The following is a 17,178-nucleotide window of genomic DNA, read 5'->3' on the forward strand; positions in this document are numbered from 1 at the left end:
CACCGGTGGCGCACGGCCGGCAGCCTGTGTTCGCACCGGTGGTGCACGGCCAGCAGCCTGTGTTCGCCCTGGTGGTGCACGGCCGGCAGCCTGTGTTCGCCCTGGTGGCGCACGGCCGGCAGCCTGTGTTCGCACTGGTGGCGCACGGCCGGCAGCCTGTGTTCGCACTGGTGGTGCACGGCCGGCAGCCTGTGTTCGCACCGGTGGCGCACGGCCGGCAGCCTGTGTTTGCCCTGGTGGTGCACGGCCGGCAGCCTGTGTTCGCACCGGTGGCGCACGGCCGGCAGCCTGTGTTTGCCCTGGTGGTGCACGGCCGGCAGCCTGTGTTCGCACCGGTGGTGCACGGCCGGCAGCCTGTGTTTGCCCTGGTGGTGCACGGCCGGCAGCCTGTGTTCACACTGGTGGTGCACGGCCGGCAGCCTGTGTTCGCCCTGGTGGTGCACGGCCGGCAGCCTGTGTTCGTACCGGTGGTGCACGGCCGGCAGCCTGTGTTCGCCCTGGTGGCGCACGGCCGGCAGCCTGTGTTCGCACCGGTGGCGCACGGACGGCAGCCTGTGTTTGCACCGGTGGCGCACGGCCGGCAGCCTGTGTTCGCACCGGTGGTGCACGGCCGGCAGCCTGTGTTCGCGCTGGTGGTGCACGGCCGGCAGCCTGTGTTCGCCCTGGTGGCGCACGGCCGGCAGCCTGTGTTCGCACTGGTGGCGCACGGCCGGCAGCCTGTGTTCGCACTGGTGGTGCACGGCCGGCAGCCTGTGTTCGCACCGGTGGCGCACGGCCGGCAGCCTGTGTTTGCCCTGGTGGTGCACGGCCGGCAGCCTGTGTTCGCACCGGTGGCGCACGGCCGGCAGCCTGTGTTTGCCCTGGTGGTGCACGGCCGGCAGCCTGTGTTCGCACCGGTGGTGCACGGCCGGCAGCCTGTGTTTGGCCTGGTGGTGCACGGCCGGCAGCCTGTGTTCACACTGGTGGTGCACGGCCGGCAGCCTGTGTTCGCCCTGGTGGTGCACGGCCGGCAGCCTGTGTTCGTACCGGTGGTGCACGGCCGGCAGCCTGTGTTCGCCCTGGTGGTGCACGGCCGGCAGCCTGTGTTCGTACCGGTGGTGCACGGCCGGCAGCCTGTGTTCGTACCGGTGGTGCACGGCCGGCAGCCTGTGTTCGCCCTGGTGGCGCACGGCCGGCAGCCTGTGTTCGCCCTGGTGGCGCACGGCCGGCAGCCTGTGTTCGCACTGGTGGCGCACGGCCGGCAGCCTGTGTTCGCACTGGTGGTGCACGGCCGGCAGCCTGTGTTCGCACCGGTGGCGCACGGCCGGCAGCCTGTGTTTGCCCTGGTGGTGCACGGCCGGCAGCCTGTGTTCGCACCGGTGGCGCACGGCCGGCAGCCTGTGTTTGCCCTGGTGGTGCACGGCCGGCAGCCTGTGTTCGCACCGGTGGTGCACGGCCGGCAGCCTGTGTTTGCCCTGGTGGTGCACGGCCGGCAGCCTGTGTTCACACTGGTGGTGCACGGCCGGCAGCCTGTGTTCGCCCTGGTGGTGCACGGCCGGCAGCCTGTGTTCGTACCGGTGGTGCACGGCCGGCAGCCTGTGTTTGCCCTGGTGGTGCACGGCCGGCAGCCTGTGTTCACACTGGTGGTGCACGGCCGGCAGCCTGTGTTCGCCCTGGTGGTGCACGGCCGGCAGCCTGTGTTCGTACCGGTGGTGCACGGCCGGCAGCCTGTGTTCGCCCTGGTGGCGCACGGCCGGCAGCCTGTGTTCGTACCGGTGGTGCACGGCCGGCAGCCTGTGTTCGTACCGGTGGTGCACGGCCGGCAGCCTGTGTTCGTACCGGTGGTGCACGGCCGGCAGCCTGTGTTTGCCCTGGTGGTGCACGGCCGGCAGCCTGTGTTCACCCTGGTGGTGCACGGCCGGCAGCCTGTGTTCACCCTGGTGGTGCACGGCCGGCAGCCTGTGTTCGTACCGGTGGTGCACGGCCGGCAGCCTGTGTTCGCCCTGGTGGTGCACGGCCGGCAGCCTGTGTTCGTACCGGTGGTGCACGGCCGGCAGCCTGTGTTCGCCCTGGTGGCGCACGGCCGGCAGCCTGTGTTCGTACCGGTGGTGCACGGCCGGCAGCCTGTGTTCGTACCGGTGGTGCACGGCCGGCAGCCTGTGTTCGTACCGGTGGTGCACGGCCGGCAGCCTGTGTTTGCCCTGGTGGTGCACGGCCGGCAGCCTGTGTTCACCCTGGTGGTGCACGGCCGGCAGCCTGTGTTCACCCTGGTGGTGCACGGCCGGCAGCCTGTGTTCGTACCGGTGGTGCACGGCCGGCAGCCTGTGTTCGCCCTGGTGGCGCACGGCCGGCAGCCTGTGTTCGTACCGGTGGTGCAGGGCCGGCAGCCTGTGTTCGTACCGGTGGTGCACGGCCGGCAGCCTGTGTTCGCCCTGGTGGCGCACGGCCGGCAGCCTGTGTTCGCACCGGTGGCGCAGGGCCGGCAGCCTGTGTTCGTACCGGTGGTACAGGGCCGGCAGCCTGTGTTCGTACCGGTGGTGCACGGCCGGCAGCCTGTGTTCGCACCGGTGGTGCACGGCCGGCAGCCTGTGTTCGCCCTGGTGGTGCACATCCACACGTGCCCCAGTGCACAGACGAACATTTATTCCGCCCATGTGTGGGAAAAATGCGAGGGAACGTTGGCGAGCAGCCCCGCCCCAGGGCCAGGCAGTTCCACCGGCCCCAGCGCTGGCACAGCCCGAGCACGTCGGTGGGGCTGTTCGGAGGGGGGCAGAGCTGGGGGCAGCGGCCCGGCCCGGCCCTGAGCGAAAGCCGCTCCCCTGCCCCCGCCCGCAGGGGGCGGGGAAGCCGGCCCGGGAGGTTCCTGTTCCTCGGCTATTTAAGCGGCCGGCGCGGCGCGGCGCGCTCCGAGGGCCGGGCATGGACAGGATGCAGGTGACCGAGGCGTTCGCGGGCGTGGCGCTGCCGGGCCACATGCACACGGCCGAGTCCCTGCGCTTCGCCAGCGGCTTCCAGTTCCGAGACACGGACGTGCTGATCGCCACCTACCCCAAGTCTGGTGAGAGCCCGGCCGGGGGCAGGGCCCCCCCGCCCCTCGGGGGGCTGCCCCCGGCGCCAGGGCTGCGCAGCCCACAGCGGTATCGGGGTCTGGCGGCAGGGAGCGGGGCGGGCCGGGCCACCCCTCCCGCTCCCCCGCCATCCAGGCGGGCTGGGACGCGCGAGGGGAACTAAAGCTCCAGCAACTGCCCCCCAGGGGCCCGGGCAGCCGCCCCCAGCCCCGCCTGGCCCCAGGAGGCCCCCAGCTCAGCTGCGTCCCCACCCCGACAGCGGACACCTGGCCTGCCGCGCCGACCCCCGTGGGCACCCGGCAGGTGTGGGGAAGGCTCAGCAGGGCCGGGGGTGCCACTGCCGCGGGCTGGAGGGGGAGGGCCGCCCGCCCCCAGCAGAGCAGCCGTGAGGACCCTGCCTGTCCCCCCAGCCAGCACTGCGGGGGGGGGGGTCAGAGCAGGGACCCCCGTGCCAGCGGGAGCCGAGCGCAGACACCTCTGGGCAGTCGCTGTCCCGCAGACACGCCAGCCAATGGGGGCTGAGAGCTGAGACCCCAGGGAGGGGCTGGCCGGGGGGAGCCGGGCGGGGGGCTGCTCCAGCTGGCATGGGGCTGGCGCTGGGCTCCGGCATTCCTCGCCTGAGGCCTGGCTCAGCTGGCTTGGCAGGGACAGAGTCTGGAGTTCATCAGCCCTAGGCTGGCGCCAGCTCCCTCCCCCTCCGCAAACCCTCCCGGCTCCAGCTAGTGTCAATCAGCCCAGTCCCGTTACACTCTAGGCCTTCGCTCCCTCTGTTCTCTAGAGCTCCAGCCGGCCCCTCCCCGCGAAGCTGGGAATGTTGGCGCGCTGCCCGGGCCGTCCCTCCGCTCTGTCTGGGGCAGGACGGGAGCCCCAGGGAAGGGCAGGCTGGTGACGCTGTTCCTGTCTCCTCCAGGCACCACCTGGATGCAGGAGATCCTGACCCTGATCCTCAGCAAGGGGGACCCGGAATCAGCCACGACCATCCCGAACTGGGCCAGGGCGCCCTGGCTGGAGCAGACGTACTTCAGGGACGTGCTGCCAGAGACCGGGGGGCCTCGCCTCATCACCACGCACCTCCCCTGCCAGGTCCTGGCCCCGGCGCTGAGGCAAGCCAAAGCCAAAGTGAGTGCGGGCGGCCTGGCCCGGCTGGGGAGGGGCGGGCCGGCGGCGAGCGAGGTTCGGCACAAGCGTGGCCCTGCTGTGCTCTATGGGGGCTTGTCTCAGGTCTGGGCGCGGCTGAGAGGCCCTGCAGAGAAGACGACTCACATGGGTGCCAGAGACACCCGGCCCGCTATGGCAGTGTCTCAGTCTCATCTCCCCCCCCCCTGGGATTGCCCTAGGTTGGGCGGGTCTGTCCCGGCTGAGTAAGCCTGTGGCTGAAAGGGGCTTCCCCTGGTGCTTTCTGAGTAAGCACCCTGCTGGCGAAACGGGCTGCTCCGAGGCACCAAGGCTGTGATGCTGGGTCCCACCCCCTTGTTCAGGGGACAGTCCGGCAGACGGGCTCTTGGGAAGGGCAAGGGGGCAAATCCCCCAGCTCAGGGCAGCCGGGTGGAGCCGCCCTCCTAGAGCAGGGCAGGGCTCGCCTCCCGGGCGTCTGTGTGTCCGTCTGACACCGGCGTCCTTCCTCTGCTCCCAGGTGATCTACGTGGCCCGGAACCCCAAGGACGTCGTGGTTTCCTTCTATCATTTCCACAAGATGGCCAAGTTCCTGCCTGACCCCGGCTCCTTCGAAGACTTCCTCCTGCACTTCCTGGATGGCACAGGTCAGTGGATCACCCCCGCCCTTCTCCACCGCCCTCCCTTGCTTGGAGGGCTGCACCCTACGCGCCGCCAGGGACGGGGCTGCCTCCTCCCTCCTGTGGGTCACGCTCATGTGTGGGGCTTGGCCTGAGTCCAGTGCCCCAGGACAGGGCTGCAGGGTAGCTGAGCCAGTGGGGCTGAGGGCTGGCTCCAGGCTGCCAGGACCAAGGCTACTGCTAGGCGCAGGGTTGGCGGCAGGCTCCCCCGGGCCCAGCGCTGGCTCGGGTGTGGGCAAGCAGGAGCTGTCCCCAGGCCAGACCCGCCTCTCAATCCTGCCTCTCCCACCCTGCAGTGCAGTACGGCTCCTGGTTCCAGCACATCAAGGGCTGGCTCGGCCAGCAGCTCGACCTGGATCTCTTCTACATCACCTACGAGGAACTGCACAAGGTGAGTGAGCCCCAGGCTCCCGGCTGCCTTGGGGCACCACCGGGGGCAGCTGAATGGCCCGCCTGCCATAGCTGCTCCTTGGCCTGAGCTTTAGGAGCTGAGCTCTGGCCGCGCCCCAGTGGCCTTGGCACGTGGGTCAGCAACTAACAGGCATTCGGGGCTGGTCAGGGGCAGGCTGGTTCCCAGTACAGCCTGGGGCAAATGACCTTCTCCCTGTGACCTGACCCACTCACATCACCCCTCCTGGCTGAGCCAGAGGCCCTGGAGAAGGGGCCCAGGCCCCCAATTGCTGGGGGGCCCCCTCACTAACTGCCCATCGCTGTGGCTTGGCAGGATCTGAGTCGCTCTGTCGAGCGCATCGCGGATTGGCTGGGCTTCCCGCTGCAGCCGGAGGAGATCCGAGCGATCGAGCAGCACTGCAGCTTCTCCTCCATGCGGGAGAACGCGATGGTGAACTACACTCTCATCCCCTGCGAGATCATGGACCACAGCCAGGGCAGGTTCATGAGGAAAGGTGAGAGGGGAGCAGTCCCAGCCCCGGCCAGGGCAGCAACGGCAAAAGGGCTCCACTTAGGGGGGAACAGTCGATTTCAGAACGGAAAGTGGCCGTCTAGGAAGGAGGACGGCAGAAAGGGATCTCGGGCTCAGAGTGGACCACAAGCTGAATATGAGTCAGTGTGATGCTGTTGCAGAAAAAGCAAACCTGATTCTGGGAGGCATGAAGAGGAATGTTGTGAGCAAGACACGAGGGCTACGTCTACACTAGCGGCTTTTTGCGCAAGAATGGCTGTTCTTGCACAAAAACTTGTGGAGTCTACACTGCACATGTGTTCTTGTGCAAGTAAATGTACAGTCCAGCGTCGGAAAGCAGGGCTTCTTCCGGAAGAGTTACTCCTCTCCCCACGAGGAATAAGCCCTCTTGCACAAGAGCTCTTCCACAAGAGGCCAGTGTAGACAGGCAACATGAATTTCTTGCGCAAGAAAGCCCTATGGCTAAAATGGCCATCAGAGCTTTCTTGTGCAAGAGAGCGTCCACCTTGCCATGGACGCTCTTGCACAAAAGCACAGCTCTTGTGCAAAAGCACATGGCAATGTGGATGCACTCTTGTGGAAGACCTTTTGCACAAGAACTCTTCCGCAAAACAGTTCGGCTATGTCTACGCTGGCGGGTTCTTGTGCAAGAACTCTTGTGCAAGAACACATCCACACTGCCACGTGCTTTTGCACAAGAGCATCCATGGCAGTGTGGACGGTCTCTTGCACAAGAAAGCTCTGATGGCCATTTTAGCCATAGGGCTTTCTTGCGCAAGAAACCCCTGCCGCACATCCACACTACCCTCTTGCGCAAGAGGCCTTACACTTGTTAGAAAAGAGCGTAGCTCTTGCGCAAGAAGCCCTCTCTTCCCACACCGTACTGTAAATCTTCTTGCGCAAGAGCAGGCAGGTAGCATGCACGCTCTGCAGAAGAACTGCTGTTCTTGCACAAGAACTCGCCAGTGTAGACATAGCCAAGGAGTCATTCTTCCGTTCTACTCTGCGCTGATTAGGCCTCAACTGGAGTCTTGTGTCCAGTTCTGGGCACCACATTTCAGGAAAAATGTGGAAAAATTGGAGAAGAGCAACAAAAATGATGACCGGTCTAGAAAACATGCCCTAGGAGGGACTGAAAGAACTGGGCTTGTTTCGTTTGGAAAAGAGAAGACAGATGTCACGATAGCGATTTTCAGATTTCTGAAAGGATGTCACAAGGAGGAGGGAGACAAATTGTTCTCCTTGGCCTTTGAGGACAGGACAAGCAGCAATGGGCTTAAACTGCAGCAAGGGACATTGAGGTTGGACAGGAGGAAAAACTTCCTGCTGGGTGGTTAAACACTGGAATAAATTGCCTAGGGAGGTTGTGGAATCTCCATCCCTGGAGATATGGAAGAACAGGTGGGACAGACACCTGTCAGGTATGGTCCAGACAGTGCTTGGTCCTGCTGTGAGGGCAGGGGACTAGACTTGATGACCTCTCAAGGACCCTGCCAGTTCTAGTGTGCTAGGATTCTACAAAAGGGACTTGGTACGCTCCCTTCAGCCCTGGCTTCTCACTCTCACTCCCCCCCGTGCTGCTGTGGGCGTGCCACGGATGGCTGAGTTTCCGGCCCCGAGGCAGGATGGAACCACTGGCTGTTCCGTGGCTGCCCTGGGCGGGAGCCAAAGCCAGCAGACAGGACTGTGATGTCCTGCGGTAGACGTGCTCAGTCAAAAGGAGCCAGGCATGCCCTGCTCTTCTATGCCCACAGTCCAGCGGGCAGGGGCTGATGTAACCCACGCAGGGCTGCAGGGACCCCAGTAACTCCTCCTCCGGGACGGCTAGGAAAGCCAAGCGGCACCCTGCTGCAGCCCCATGGCTTTCAGGGCTGGGAGGGGGAGGAGCAGGGCACTCCTGGAGGCAGGTGTCCTGCAGTGTGAAGGCGTGCCCCCTCAGTAGGCCCCTTGCGCCCATCCCCCTGGCGTCTGGGCCCCTGCCGGGGAAAGGCTGGCAAGTCTGCCTTATGGGAGCCACCTGGCTCGGGCACCCTTCCCGGTGTCACTCTGCATTGCCTCCTCTGTTCCAGGGATGGTGGGAGACTGGAAGGACCACTTCAGCCCACTGCAGAACATGCTCTTCCAGAAGATCTACAAGGAGGAGATGCAGGACTCCAGCCTGCGCTTCCACTGGGCCATGGACTGATGGAGGCTGCGCCAGCGAAGGGCACAGCTAAGGGGGCAGGGCAGGGGCTTTGTCTAGGGTTGGGACTCCCTGTACGTTGCTAGGCAACATGTACTAGGCCTCCCTCCAGCCCACCCCAGCTAGCAGAGAAGGCTGGGAGGTGCAGGGGGGGACGTGCAGGAGATTGGATGCAACGTCATGGTCACAACCACGGACACGAGCTCCTGCCCAATATTCCCCTGCACGCAGCTGTGAGCATCCCAGCCCTGCCTGAAAACAAGCACCTCCTGGGCTAGGCCAGGCCCCTAGGAAGGCTGCTGCCCTGGCTTCATGCTGGAGACCCTGCAGAAGAAGGCTCATTCGTTCCCGTCCTCCTCCGACTTTGCACAACACCGGCTGTGGCCAGAAAAAAGGAAGCAGCGGCCGCGGGGGCAGAGACGGGGACGGGCCGCAGCAGTGGTGGCTGCTAGTCCCCTGAAAGGTCATAGGAGACCAGGCTTTCCTGTCTCCGAGCTGAGATAAGCTTCAGAAAAGCAGAGCTGCTCTTGCAATTCCTCAATAAGCTGTATTTATACATAGGGAAGCAGCGGATTGCCCAGCAGGGGCCGCCAGCCTGCAGGCCACGCAACCCACAGCCACTGCCATGGCCCGGGGGGTGGGTGGGGTGGGGTGTAAGACTGGTCTCATTGCCATGGTTCTCGAAGGCGCCGAGTACGCCTTGGGACGCAGGGCGGCACTGGTGCCAGCAGAACCGGTTTCTGTATCTCACTGCTGGGGTGTAATTAATGAAGGAGTTCATTCCATGGTAAGCGTCTGGCAAGTTCTTTGGAAAGCCATCAAAGGGCTGGCACTGGGCCTTGTGGGCGGGGACAGGAGGAAACGGTACAGCTTTCACATAGGAGCTCACTGGAGCATCAACACGCAAACCCAGCGGCAGGCCAAGGGTGATGTGGCCAATCCACTTAAAAAAAAATAGGCTGAAGCGGCAAGACCAACAAAACATGGAGATTGGCTCATCAGCTGTTGAGGGCACCCCCCGCTTCTTCATCTTCACTGGTTGCTGATTAAGTTTTTCCAGGTACAGACTCACTCAGCTGTAAGGTTGCCAGATCGTTTCAACAAAAATACTGGACACACTTGATATTCCATCACAATCGACATTACATCTGATTTAGAAAATACCCGACATTTCTATTTTCTCAGTTTGTTTCCTGAACAGAAAGCTTAAATACTGGACTGTCCAGTTCAAAACCGGACCCCCTGGCAACCCCTACTCAGCTACCCCTCTGAAGCGCTAAACAAAGGGAAGGGAGCCCAGGGGAAGACATGAAACAATGCCAGACACACATAACCCCCCCAAAGATGTAGGCAAAGCACCCCAGGGTAGCTGAATGGCCAGGCAGCTGCATCTTTGATAAACAGAGACCTCCATGCAACCAGACTGCCCTGTCATCAAGCTTATCACCCCAAGGGGCAGGGAACTAAAGCTGATGGTTGTGCAAACAAGCTCATTAAACACACCACCTACAACGGGGCATGGAGCTGCCCAGAACATGGCTGCTGCGTTCCTTCTCTGCATGTCAAAATAAGACCTTGAAAGGCCCGTGCACAGGTTGGTGCTCCTAGAATGTCAGTTCTCCTCCCAGAGAGTTTGGAACTCAGTTCTGTGAGCCTCAGCCTGCTTTTCCTGCCCAGGAAGTCAAAGCATCAAGGACGTTTTAGGGACCACACTTTTTAGAGCAAGAGAGATGCACGTGCAGTTGGGTACCTAATTTACATGGGAAAACAGGCAAATTTGCTCCCAGAAGCTTGACAGCAGGCACAGAACTGCCTCCATCCTATGCTAGACCATGGAAGTTCCACTCATGGTAATTTGTCATTTATTATCATTCCAGCCACCTTTATGCTAGATCTCGCAGTGCTATTGTCCTTTACGCCACACAACAAATTCCTCTGGGGCTTGGCTTCCCAATTCTATTTCTGAGCCCCATGACCACCACCACCCCAACCATAAACAGCTGCTCAACTGAACCCATTTCCCTTACGCCAGACTTCTTTGGCTTGGCAGATTCGCCACTTTTGCTGTCCAGAGCCAGGCAAGGAAACACTGAGCCTGAAGTTAAACCACTAATCCTTTATTTACAGTCCTTTCAATTTAATATTTTTTCCCAGAAACATAATATTTAAGCTTGCAGGGGAGGAGAACCTACCTATAGACAGCTCCAAACCCAAGAGATAAAAGCATACCTGAATAATAAAAAACAACAGTGCATTTCAAGAGGGTTGGGTGCACACAGGACAGGAGTACTCTACAGCAGAGCTTTTCAGACAATACACTTGATCAAGTCAGTTACAAATACTGTTTCAATTTGTCACCGTTTCCATGAGTCCCTGAGAGAGAAATCACGGGGCGGGAAGAATGTCAGCCTGCCCTGAACGAGTAGCAGGAACACTGGGGAGGGTGAACAGATATAATGGCAATTTACAATCCAACATTAAGAGGAAAAAAATTCTCTAAGTCCCAACGGAGAGCGAAGGCCATTTACTATAACGCAGCATTACCGCTTGCCTGGTGACATCAGATTCACTTTAAGAAAAAGGGGTTTTTTGACAAGGAGAAAACCCAGCCTTCTGCTGGAAGGGGAGATTTGCAAGGTGAATTTCTTTCAGCCCTTGAAAAGAACAAAAACTGCTCAGGGCCTTAACCCCACTAGCACTTCCTGGATTGCGACATGGTGGGTTTGCTCACTTCCTCCATTCTCCTGTTTCACGTTAGCCAGGCCAGAGGGCTCAGTGAAACAACCAGAAAGACTAAGCGCTCCATCTTCTGACCCTTCCCTATTACCAGTGCAAGTCATCAAAAGTCTGGGTAGCTAATTATAAAACGTCAATTTCCTGGCTTTTTTCTGGGGAGTGGGCCAGCAAAGTGCAGATATGGCAGTTCCAGTAGGAGAAGCATCAGTTGGGATGGGACATTCAGCTACCAGCCATATAGCAGAGGAGAGAGGTGACCCATCTCCCTCCCTCTACCTGAGAGCACAGTTTGGAAGCGCATGCCCATCAATTCTGGCAGCAAGGGGGCTCGCTGAAGCACCCCTCCTGTGGGGTCCTGGAGTCCTTTATCCCAACTGATCAGACATACTGAAGGTGAGAATTTAGCCCGTTTTACTAAAACGTACTCTTAAAAACCCCAACGCTTGGATGGCAGAGGCTGGCAGGTAAAAGGGTGTTAAAACCAGGCAGACAGAGCCATGTCAGAAGCTGCGGTTTTCTCTTCAATAGTATAGAAGTATCCTCCCCTCCCCCCGCACAGTGAGTTTGTCTTTGTAGGCCCAGGGTGCCTGTGAAGTGAGGGGGGGGAGGTCACCCAGCAAGGGTGGTAAACAAAGCTGGAGGCAGGAGCTGAGTCTGGTGAATGGAGGTAGGCAAATCCTCAGCCAAACCAATACAGCAGGCCCTTGGGCGGGGCTCAGAACTACTCCTGTGGGGCCTGAAATGCAATACCTGCCTGAGACTCCCTTTTGCACCTTCCACGCTGCCCATAAGCTATGCTCTGCCGTCTGCAAGACTGGTACTAGCCAGTGATTGCCAGCCTGTCTGGGACTCTAGAGTGACCCGGCTTGTTTGCGAGAGGGTGACCTTGTCACACTGCACTGATCAGACATGCAGTCGCCTGTGATCTGCAGTACCCCAGAGCGGGGCAGCAAGGACTTTATACCCGCGAGGGCGGTTCAGGGCTCTTAGCTCCGGGAGAGCGTCCTGTTTCTTTCACAGCAGACACTCACATCCATGCTGTGACCAGTTTCCCACACAAAGCCCCGTCTCAGCAAGGTCTCCTTGACCCAAACACTATTTCTCCACTGACACCATCTGGTGACGCTTGCAAAAAGCCACTTGGCCGCCTCTGGTGACGCCTCGCAAGTCCCTTTCCCATAGCCAGAGCAGCCCCAGGAGGAAGCACCAGCATTCAGGCTTGTGACAGGCTCTTGACAAAGCCAAGCACGGAGTGAAGGCAGCATGGCTGGCAGGCCCCAAAGCTGCCCCTCACACTGTCTGGGATGCAGCACAGAGAAGACCTACTGTAAACACTGCAGCTGACGCGGAAGGTGCCAAAGTAGTTCAAAGGCTCGTTTGTGCTTCTCTGGGCAGCAGGATGCTGGTAGAAGACCCGCTGCAGGAGCGGTCCGGGAGGAGGGCCGGCTGGCTGCTGCTCTTCTCCACCGCAGCACTGATGGTAACCACCCTGTGCCCGTCCTGCTCCCACTCAGCTCTGGGGCAGGGCCCGCAGAGCCTGCACCCGAGCTTGTGGAACTTGTGCCGGAAGTTCCTGTTGGTCCAGAAGTAGACAAAGCTGTTGAGAAAGCCACTGCCACTCGGCAGCCACAGAGCCACGAACTCCAGCCACTCATGAACTCTGTCCTTTGTGATCGCTGCAAGGAAAGGGAGAGCCCCGGGTGAGCATTCCCATTACACGGGGCCTCTCATGGCCTGAGTGGGACCCGATGGTCCTTCCCCACCCACTGTGGACAGCCTCCGCTCCACCCCAGCCTGGCTCACTGGTGTCAGGCTCCAGTCTAGACCCTCATTTGCCCCAGCTGGGCCCATTACCTCTTCCCCATGCTCCAGGGAAGTAGAGGGGAACAGTCTCCCACCAGCTGCACCAAACTGGGGGATGGACAGTCCAGAGAAGAAATCATTGGCCCTGGTTTGGGGGGGGGAAGAATATCTAGAGATTCATTTTTGCTGCAGCACCCACCTCCCAAAAACCGTGTACAGGATTCCCCACCTCTCACTTCTCCTAGGCAAGCATTCAAAGCCAGGCCACTTTAAGCCTGGCTCCCACCCTTGGCTGTGGCTCTCTCTTGTCCCCCAGCACAGGCCAAGTGCACCTATCACCACCACCAGCGCGTGGCTTTGAGGTGACCCTTCTCAGGGATTGATCCTAGTATCGCCAGCCCCAAAGGTTACACACCTCTGACTCCCGAAGGCAGGAGGTTGGCTTAGAAAGCTCAAATCAGAGTTTGTTTGTGCTGCCCAGAACTGAGCCCGTTGGGGAAGCAGCCAACCCCGGCGTGAGCTCTGGTTGGAGATGCAGCCTGACGGACACACAACCCCCAATGGCTCCGAGGCGGCTCCACTTAACCCCTTGCATCCTCCTTGTGCGGGGGCCCAAAACAGCCTTGCTAAGGGAGCCCAGCACCAGTGCACCACAGCTCACCCCCTTTCAATTATCGATACGCCATGTCTTCCCCCAGCCACCTCGTCCCACTCCAGCGCCCCCGGCTCTCCTCCCCCACCCCACTGCCCTCTGCATCATCCCCGACCCACTAACCCGCCCCTCCCCCACTCCACCCCACTGCCTCCTGCTCCCCTCCTCCACCCACTAACCCGCCCCTCCCCCACTCCACCCCACTGCCTCCTGCTCCCCTCCTCCACCCACTAACCCGCCCCTCCCCCACTCCACCCCACTGCCTCCTGCTCCCCTCCTCCACCCACTAATCCGCCCCTCCCCCACTCCACCCCACTGCCTCCTGCTCCCCTCCCCCACCCACTAACCCGCCCCCCCCCGGCCGGGCGCGCACCGTTGTACAGGATGGTGGCCATGCAGGGCGCCCAGCAGACGTAGAAGGCGACGACGACGGGCACTAGGACCCGGGAGGCGGCGTCCAGCTGCAGCAGGCGGAGCGGCCGCAGCCCCGCCCGGCCGCCGCGCCGGCGCTGGGCGCGCGCCGCCTGCCAGAGGCGCAGGTTGGCGAAGGTGACGGTGGCCGCGGCGGGACAGAAGAGGGCGGCGGCCAGCAGGCCGGCGTAGGCGGCGTTGGAGGCGTAGTCCGGCTCGCACAGCAGGGCGGCGCGCGAGAAGCGCACGCGCAGGACGGCGGCCCGGCCGGGCAGGGCCACGGGCAGCAGCAGCAGGGCGGGGCCCAGCCAGGCGCCGGCCAGCAGCAGCGCGAGGCGGCGCGGGCCCAGCAGGCGCGCGTGGCGCAGCGGGAAGCAGACGGCGACGTAGCGCTCGAGCGAGACGCCGGCCAGCGCGTAGAGCGCCGCGCCGAAGAGGCTGGCGCTGACGAAGGCCACGGCCCGGCAGTAGCCCTCGGGCGGCGCCGCGCCTGACCCCGCCAGGCCGCCGTACAGGTTGAGCGGCACCACCAGCCCCGCCAGCGCCGCGTCGGCCGCCGCCAGCGACAGCAGCGTGAGGCGCCGGCTGCGCCGCCAGCCCGCCGCGGCCCGGCCCAGCCCCGCCAGCGCCGCCGCGCTGCTCAGCGCCACCAGCGCGCCCAGCGCGCCGATCAGCGCCAGCTTCAGCCGCTCCTCGCCCGCCAGCGGGGGCGCCATGGCGAGCGCGCCGCCGGCCCCCCCCCCGCCTATATAGCCCGCGGGCGGGCCGGGGGGTGCGCCCCCGCGCCGAGCAAAATGCGTCCCCCACTGGGGGGGGGGGCCCTGCCGGCTGAGCGCCTGGGACATGCGGGTTCGCCAGCAGCCTGTGTTCCTAGGGGTGGTGCACCTGCCTGTGCACACACAACAAAATGCGTTCCCCACTGGGGGGCCCTGCCGGCTGAGCGCCTGGGACACGCGGGTTCACCAGCAGCCTGTGTTCCTAGGGGTGGTGCACCTGCCTGTGCGCACACAACAAAATGCGTTCCCCACTGGGGGGCCCTGCCGGCTGAGCGCCTGGGACACGCGGGTTCGCCAGCAGCCTCTGTTCCTAGGGGTGGTGCACCTGCCTGTGCGCACACAACAAAATGCGTTCCCCACTGGGGGGCCCTGCCGGCTGAGCGCCTGGGACACGCGGGTTCGCCAGCAGCCTCTGTTCCTAGGGGTGGTGCACCTGCCTGTGCGCACACAACAAAATGCGTTCCCCACTAGGGGGGCAGTGGCTGGCTCCCGGGTGCCCTGCCGGCTGAGCGCCTGGGACGATGCGCATTCGCCAGCAGCCTCTGTTCCTAGGGGTGGTGCACCTGCCTGTGCGCACACAACAAAATGCGTTCCCCATTAGGGGGGCAGTGGCTGGCTCCCGGGTGCCCTGCCGGCTGAGCGCCTGGGACGATGCGCATTCGCCAGCAGCCTCTGTTCCTAGGGGTGGTGCACCTGCCTGTGCGCACACAACAAAATGCGTTCCCCATTAGGGGGGCAGTGGCTGGATTATGCGGGTTCGCCAGCAGCCTCTGTTTCTACGAGTGCTGTACATGCCTGTGTGCACCCAACAAAATGCCTTCTCCACAAGGGAAATGTGTTCCCCACGAGGATGGAAACAGTGGCTGGGCTCCCGAGTCCCATGCCAGCTGAGCACTTGACCTGCCAACTGAGCACTTGGGCAGCTGCCTGGGACTATGTAGGTTCGCCAGCAGCCTCTGTTCCTACAGGTAGTGCACATACCTGTGCGCACACAACAAAATGCGTTCTGCAGTGGCTGGGCTCCCAGGCGTGCGACTATGCAGGTTCGCCAGCAGCCTCTTTTCCTACAGGTGGTGCACATGCCTGTGCGCACAGAACAAAATGTGTTCCCCACGAGGATGGAAACAGTGGCTGGGCTCCTGGGTCCCCTGCCAGCTGAACACTTGGGCGGCTGCCCGGGACTATGCAGGTTCGCCAGCAGCCTCTGTTTGTACGGGTGGTGCACATGCTTGTGCATACAGAACAAAATGTATCCCCCACAGGGATGGGAACAGTGGCTGGGCTCCTGGGTGCCCTGCCAGCTGAGCGCTTGGGCGGCCACCCAGGAGAGTGCAGGTTCACTGGTGGCCTGTGTTTCCGCAAGTGGTGCCTTGGTGCACGGAACAAAATGCATTCCCCACAGGAATGAAAACAATGGCTGGGCTCCCAGGGAAGAGTCAGGTGTGGCAGCTGGCAGCATGGGGCAGACCAAGGTCCTGCACAGCAAAGGGAGTTGGGGGAGATATTGGCTCAAAGCATAGCCCAGTAGCAGCTGTAACACTTCACAGTTTGCTCATGCCCAGGACAAGCGAGGATATTAAATGGTGTATTTGGATGGGGGGGGGGGGGGGGGTTAGGCTTGTGTGCGCCCGTGCCACATGCAACTTTGGCTGAGTTTCATCTATTATCTCTTCTCCAGCTTTGACTTGAAGATTTAAAGGGCATAACGCAAAGAAGGGAGCTGCATGCTCCAATTCACATCTTTAGATTAAATACTGAATTCAGCTAGCCCTGTCCAACACTGAGTTTGAGTCCTCCTTGGAGACATGGCTTTCTATGACAGAGTCACTCCCTGTATGCTACAGCTCTGCAGTGTGCCATTGCTCATAAATAAACACATTGCTAAAATTGGTGTTGATTGTGAAGTGTAAACAGTTGGATTTCTCAGTGTCTGCCATTTTCAAACAGCTGGGGAAACGAAGGCATGTATAGATTAAGGATGGGGTCATCTAACATTCCTGAGTAATTTATTAGCATGAATTTCACTGAAAGTCAGCAGGACTCCTGCTCCTAAGCCACATAGGCACTTTTGAAAATTCCCCTCTACATCACCTTCCCTGGATCACACATTTCAATTGGTGATGCTGGAAAGCAAACCCAAAGCCTGGCTCCCATGGCTTTCTCCCTGCTCTCACTTGGAGGTGATGAAACAAAAGTGTGATGCCCATCAAGCTGTTTGCATTTGTGATGTTTTCCCCCAGGCCATCTGATGGAGCAGTCAGTTCCCAGGAATTTGCACAACTGCCACCAAGATGACTGGCAAATCAAACAGGACCGTGGTGTTTTCTTAAAAGTGAAGCTACTCAGGAACAGAAGAAGCAGCAGGAGATGGGCTAATGATTTGTCATGAGAGGATGAAATCAGGAATTTCTGCCCTTTGCCCTCTCTCCTTTTGGGTCTTTCTCCAAATTGGTTTAGATAGGAAGTAATTGTGAGAGTACAGGAACTTGTTTCTGGCCCCAGATCCTTCCCTCTGATATTTGAGGTGAAAACTGTTCAGTATCAATGGCTGAAGGAAAGAATTTAGAGGAGAAAAGCTGAAGATTTGCCACTTCTCTTGACTGGAGCGCCAACTGCTCTGAAGAGCATATTCATGGGCTTCCTTCACCCTGTTCTGGAGATTTTAAGGCCTGGTGCTCATTGGGCTGGTTCATCGTCCTGCCCACACGTACTCTCGACATCTGCAGAAAAACCTGGTTCATAGTCATTGGGTTGACCAGTCTGTTCAACCAAGAGCCATGCTGGCAATGTACCAGGAGCAGTATCTCTTATCTCAGATAAAACAGGCTGTAACTGTCCTTGTCTTTTAGAGTACAG

General features: G+C 61.0%; 2 protein-coding genes across 2 annotated transcripts; one reads left to right on the forward strand and one right to left on the reverse strand.

The window, feature by feature from the left end:
- Nucleotides 1-2,861: 2,861 nt before the first annotated feature.
- LOC102446432 (sulfotransferase 2B1-like) lies at nt 2,862-8,735 on the forward strand. Its single transcript, XM_075939836.1, has 6 exons — nt 2,862-3,037; nt 3,958-4,166; nt 4,681-4,807; nt 5,137-5,231; nt 5,565-5,745; nt 7,832-8,735. Exons 1-6 carry the CDS (start codon nt 2,899-2,901, stop codon nt 7,945-7,947), a joined length of 867 nt encoding a protein of 288 aa, XP_075795951.1. The 5' UTR covers nt 2,862-2,898; the 3' UTR covers nt 7,948-8,735.
- A 2,479-nt stretch (nt 8,736-11,214) lies between these two features.
- LOC142831172 (histamine H2 receptor-like) lies at nt 11,215-14,262 on the reverse strand. Its single transcript, XM_075940716.1, has 2 exons — nt 13,509-14,262; nt 11,215-12,356 (listed from the first exon to the last, which is right to left on the reverse strand). Exons 1-2 carry the CDS (start codon nt 14,260-14,262, stop codon nt 12,046-12,048), a joined length of 1,065 nt encoding a protein of 354 aa, XP_075796831.1. The 3' UTR covers nt 11,215-12,045.
- Between the last annotated feature and the right edge of the window lie 2,916 nt (nt 14,263-17,178).

This window comes from Pelodiscus sinensis, chromosome 12 (genome assembly GCF_049634645.1).
Source record: "Pelodiscus sinensis isolate JC-2024 chromosome 12, ASM4963464v1, whole genome shotgun sequence".
In the NCBI taxonomy this organism is placed as follows: Eukaryota; Metazoa; Chordata; order Testudines; family Trionychidae; genus Pelodiscus; species Pelodiscus sinensis.

Excerpts from the sequence above, each read along its gene's own strand:
- LOC102446432 (XM_075939836.1), top strand. The coding sequence starts at position 2,899 with ATGGACAGGATGCAGGTGACCGAGGCGTTCGCGGGCGTGGCGCTGCCG. Across the intron at positions 5,232-5,564 it reads CCTACGAGGAACTGCACAAG|GATCTGAGTCGCTCTGTCGA; the intron begins GTGAGTGAGCCC and ends GTGGCTTGGCAG. Across the intron at positions 5,746-7,831 it reads GGGCAGGTTCATGAGGAAAG|GGATGGTGGGAGACTGGAAG; the intron begins GTGAGAGGGGAG and ends CCTCTGTTCCAG.
- LOC142831172 (XM_075940716.1), bottom strand. The coding sequence starts at position 14,262 with ATGGCGCCCCCGCTGGCGGGCGAGGAGCGGCTGAAGCTGGCGCTGATC. Across the intron at positions 12,357-13,508 it reads GGCCACCATCCTGTACAACG|CGATCACAAAGGACAGAGTT; the intron begins GTGCGCGCCCGG and ends CTTTCCTTGCAG.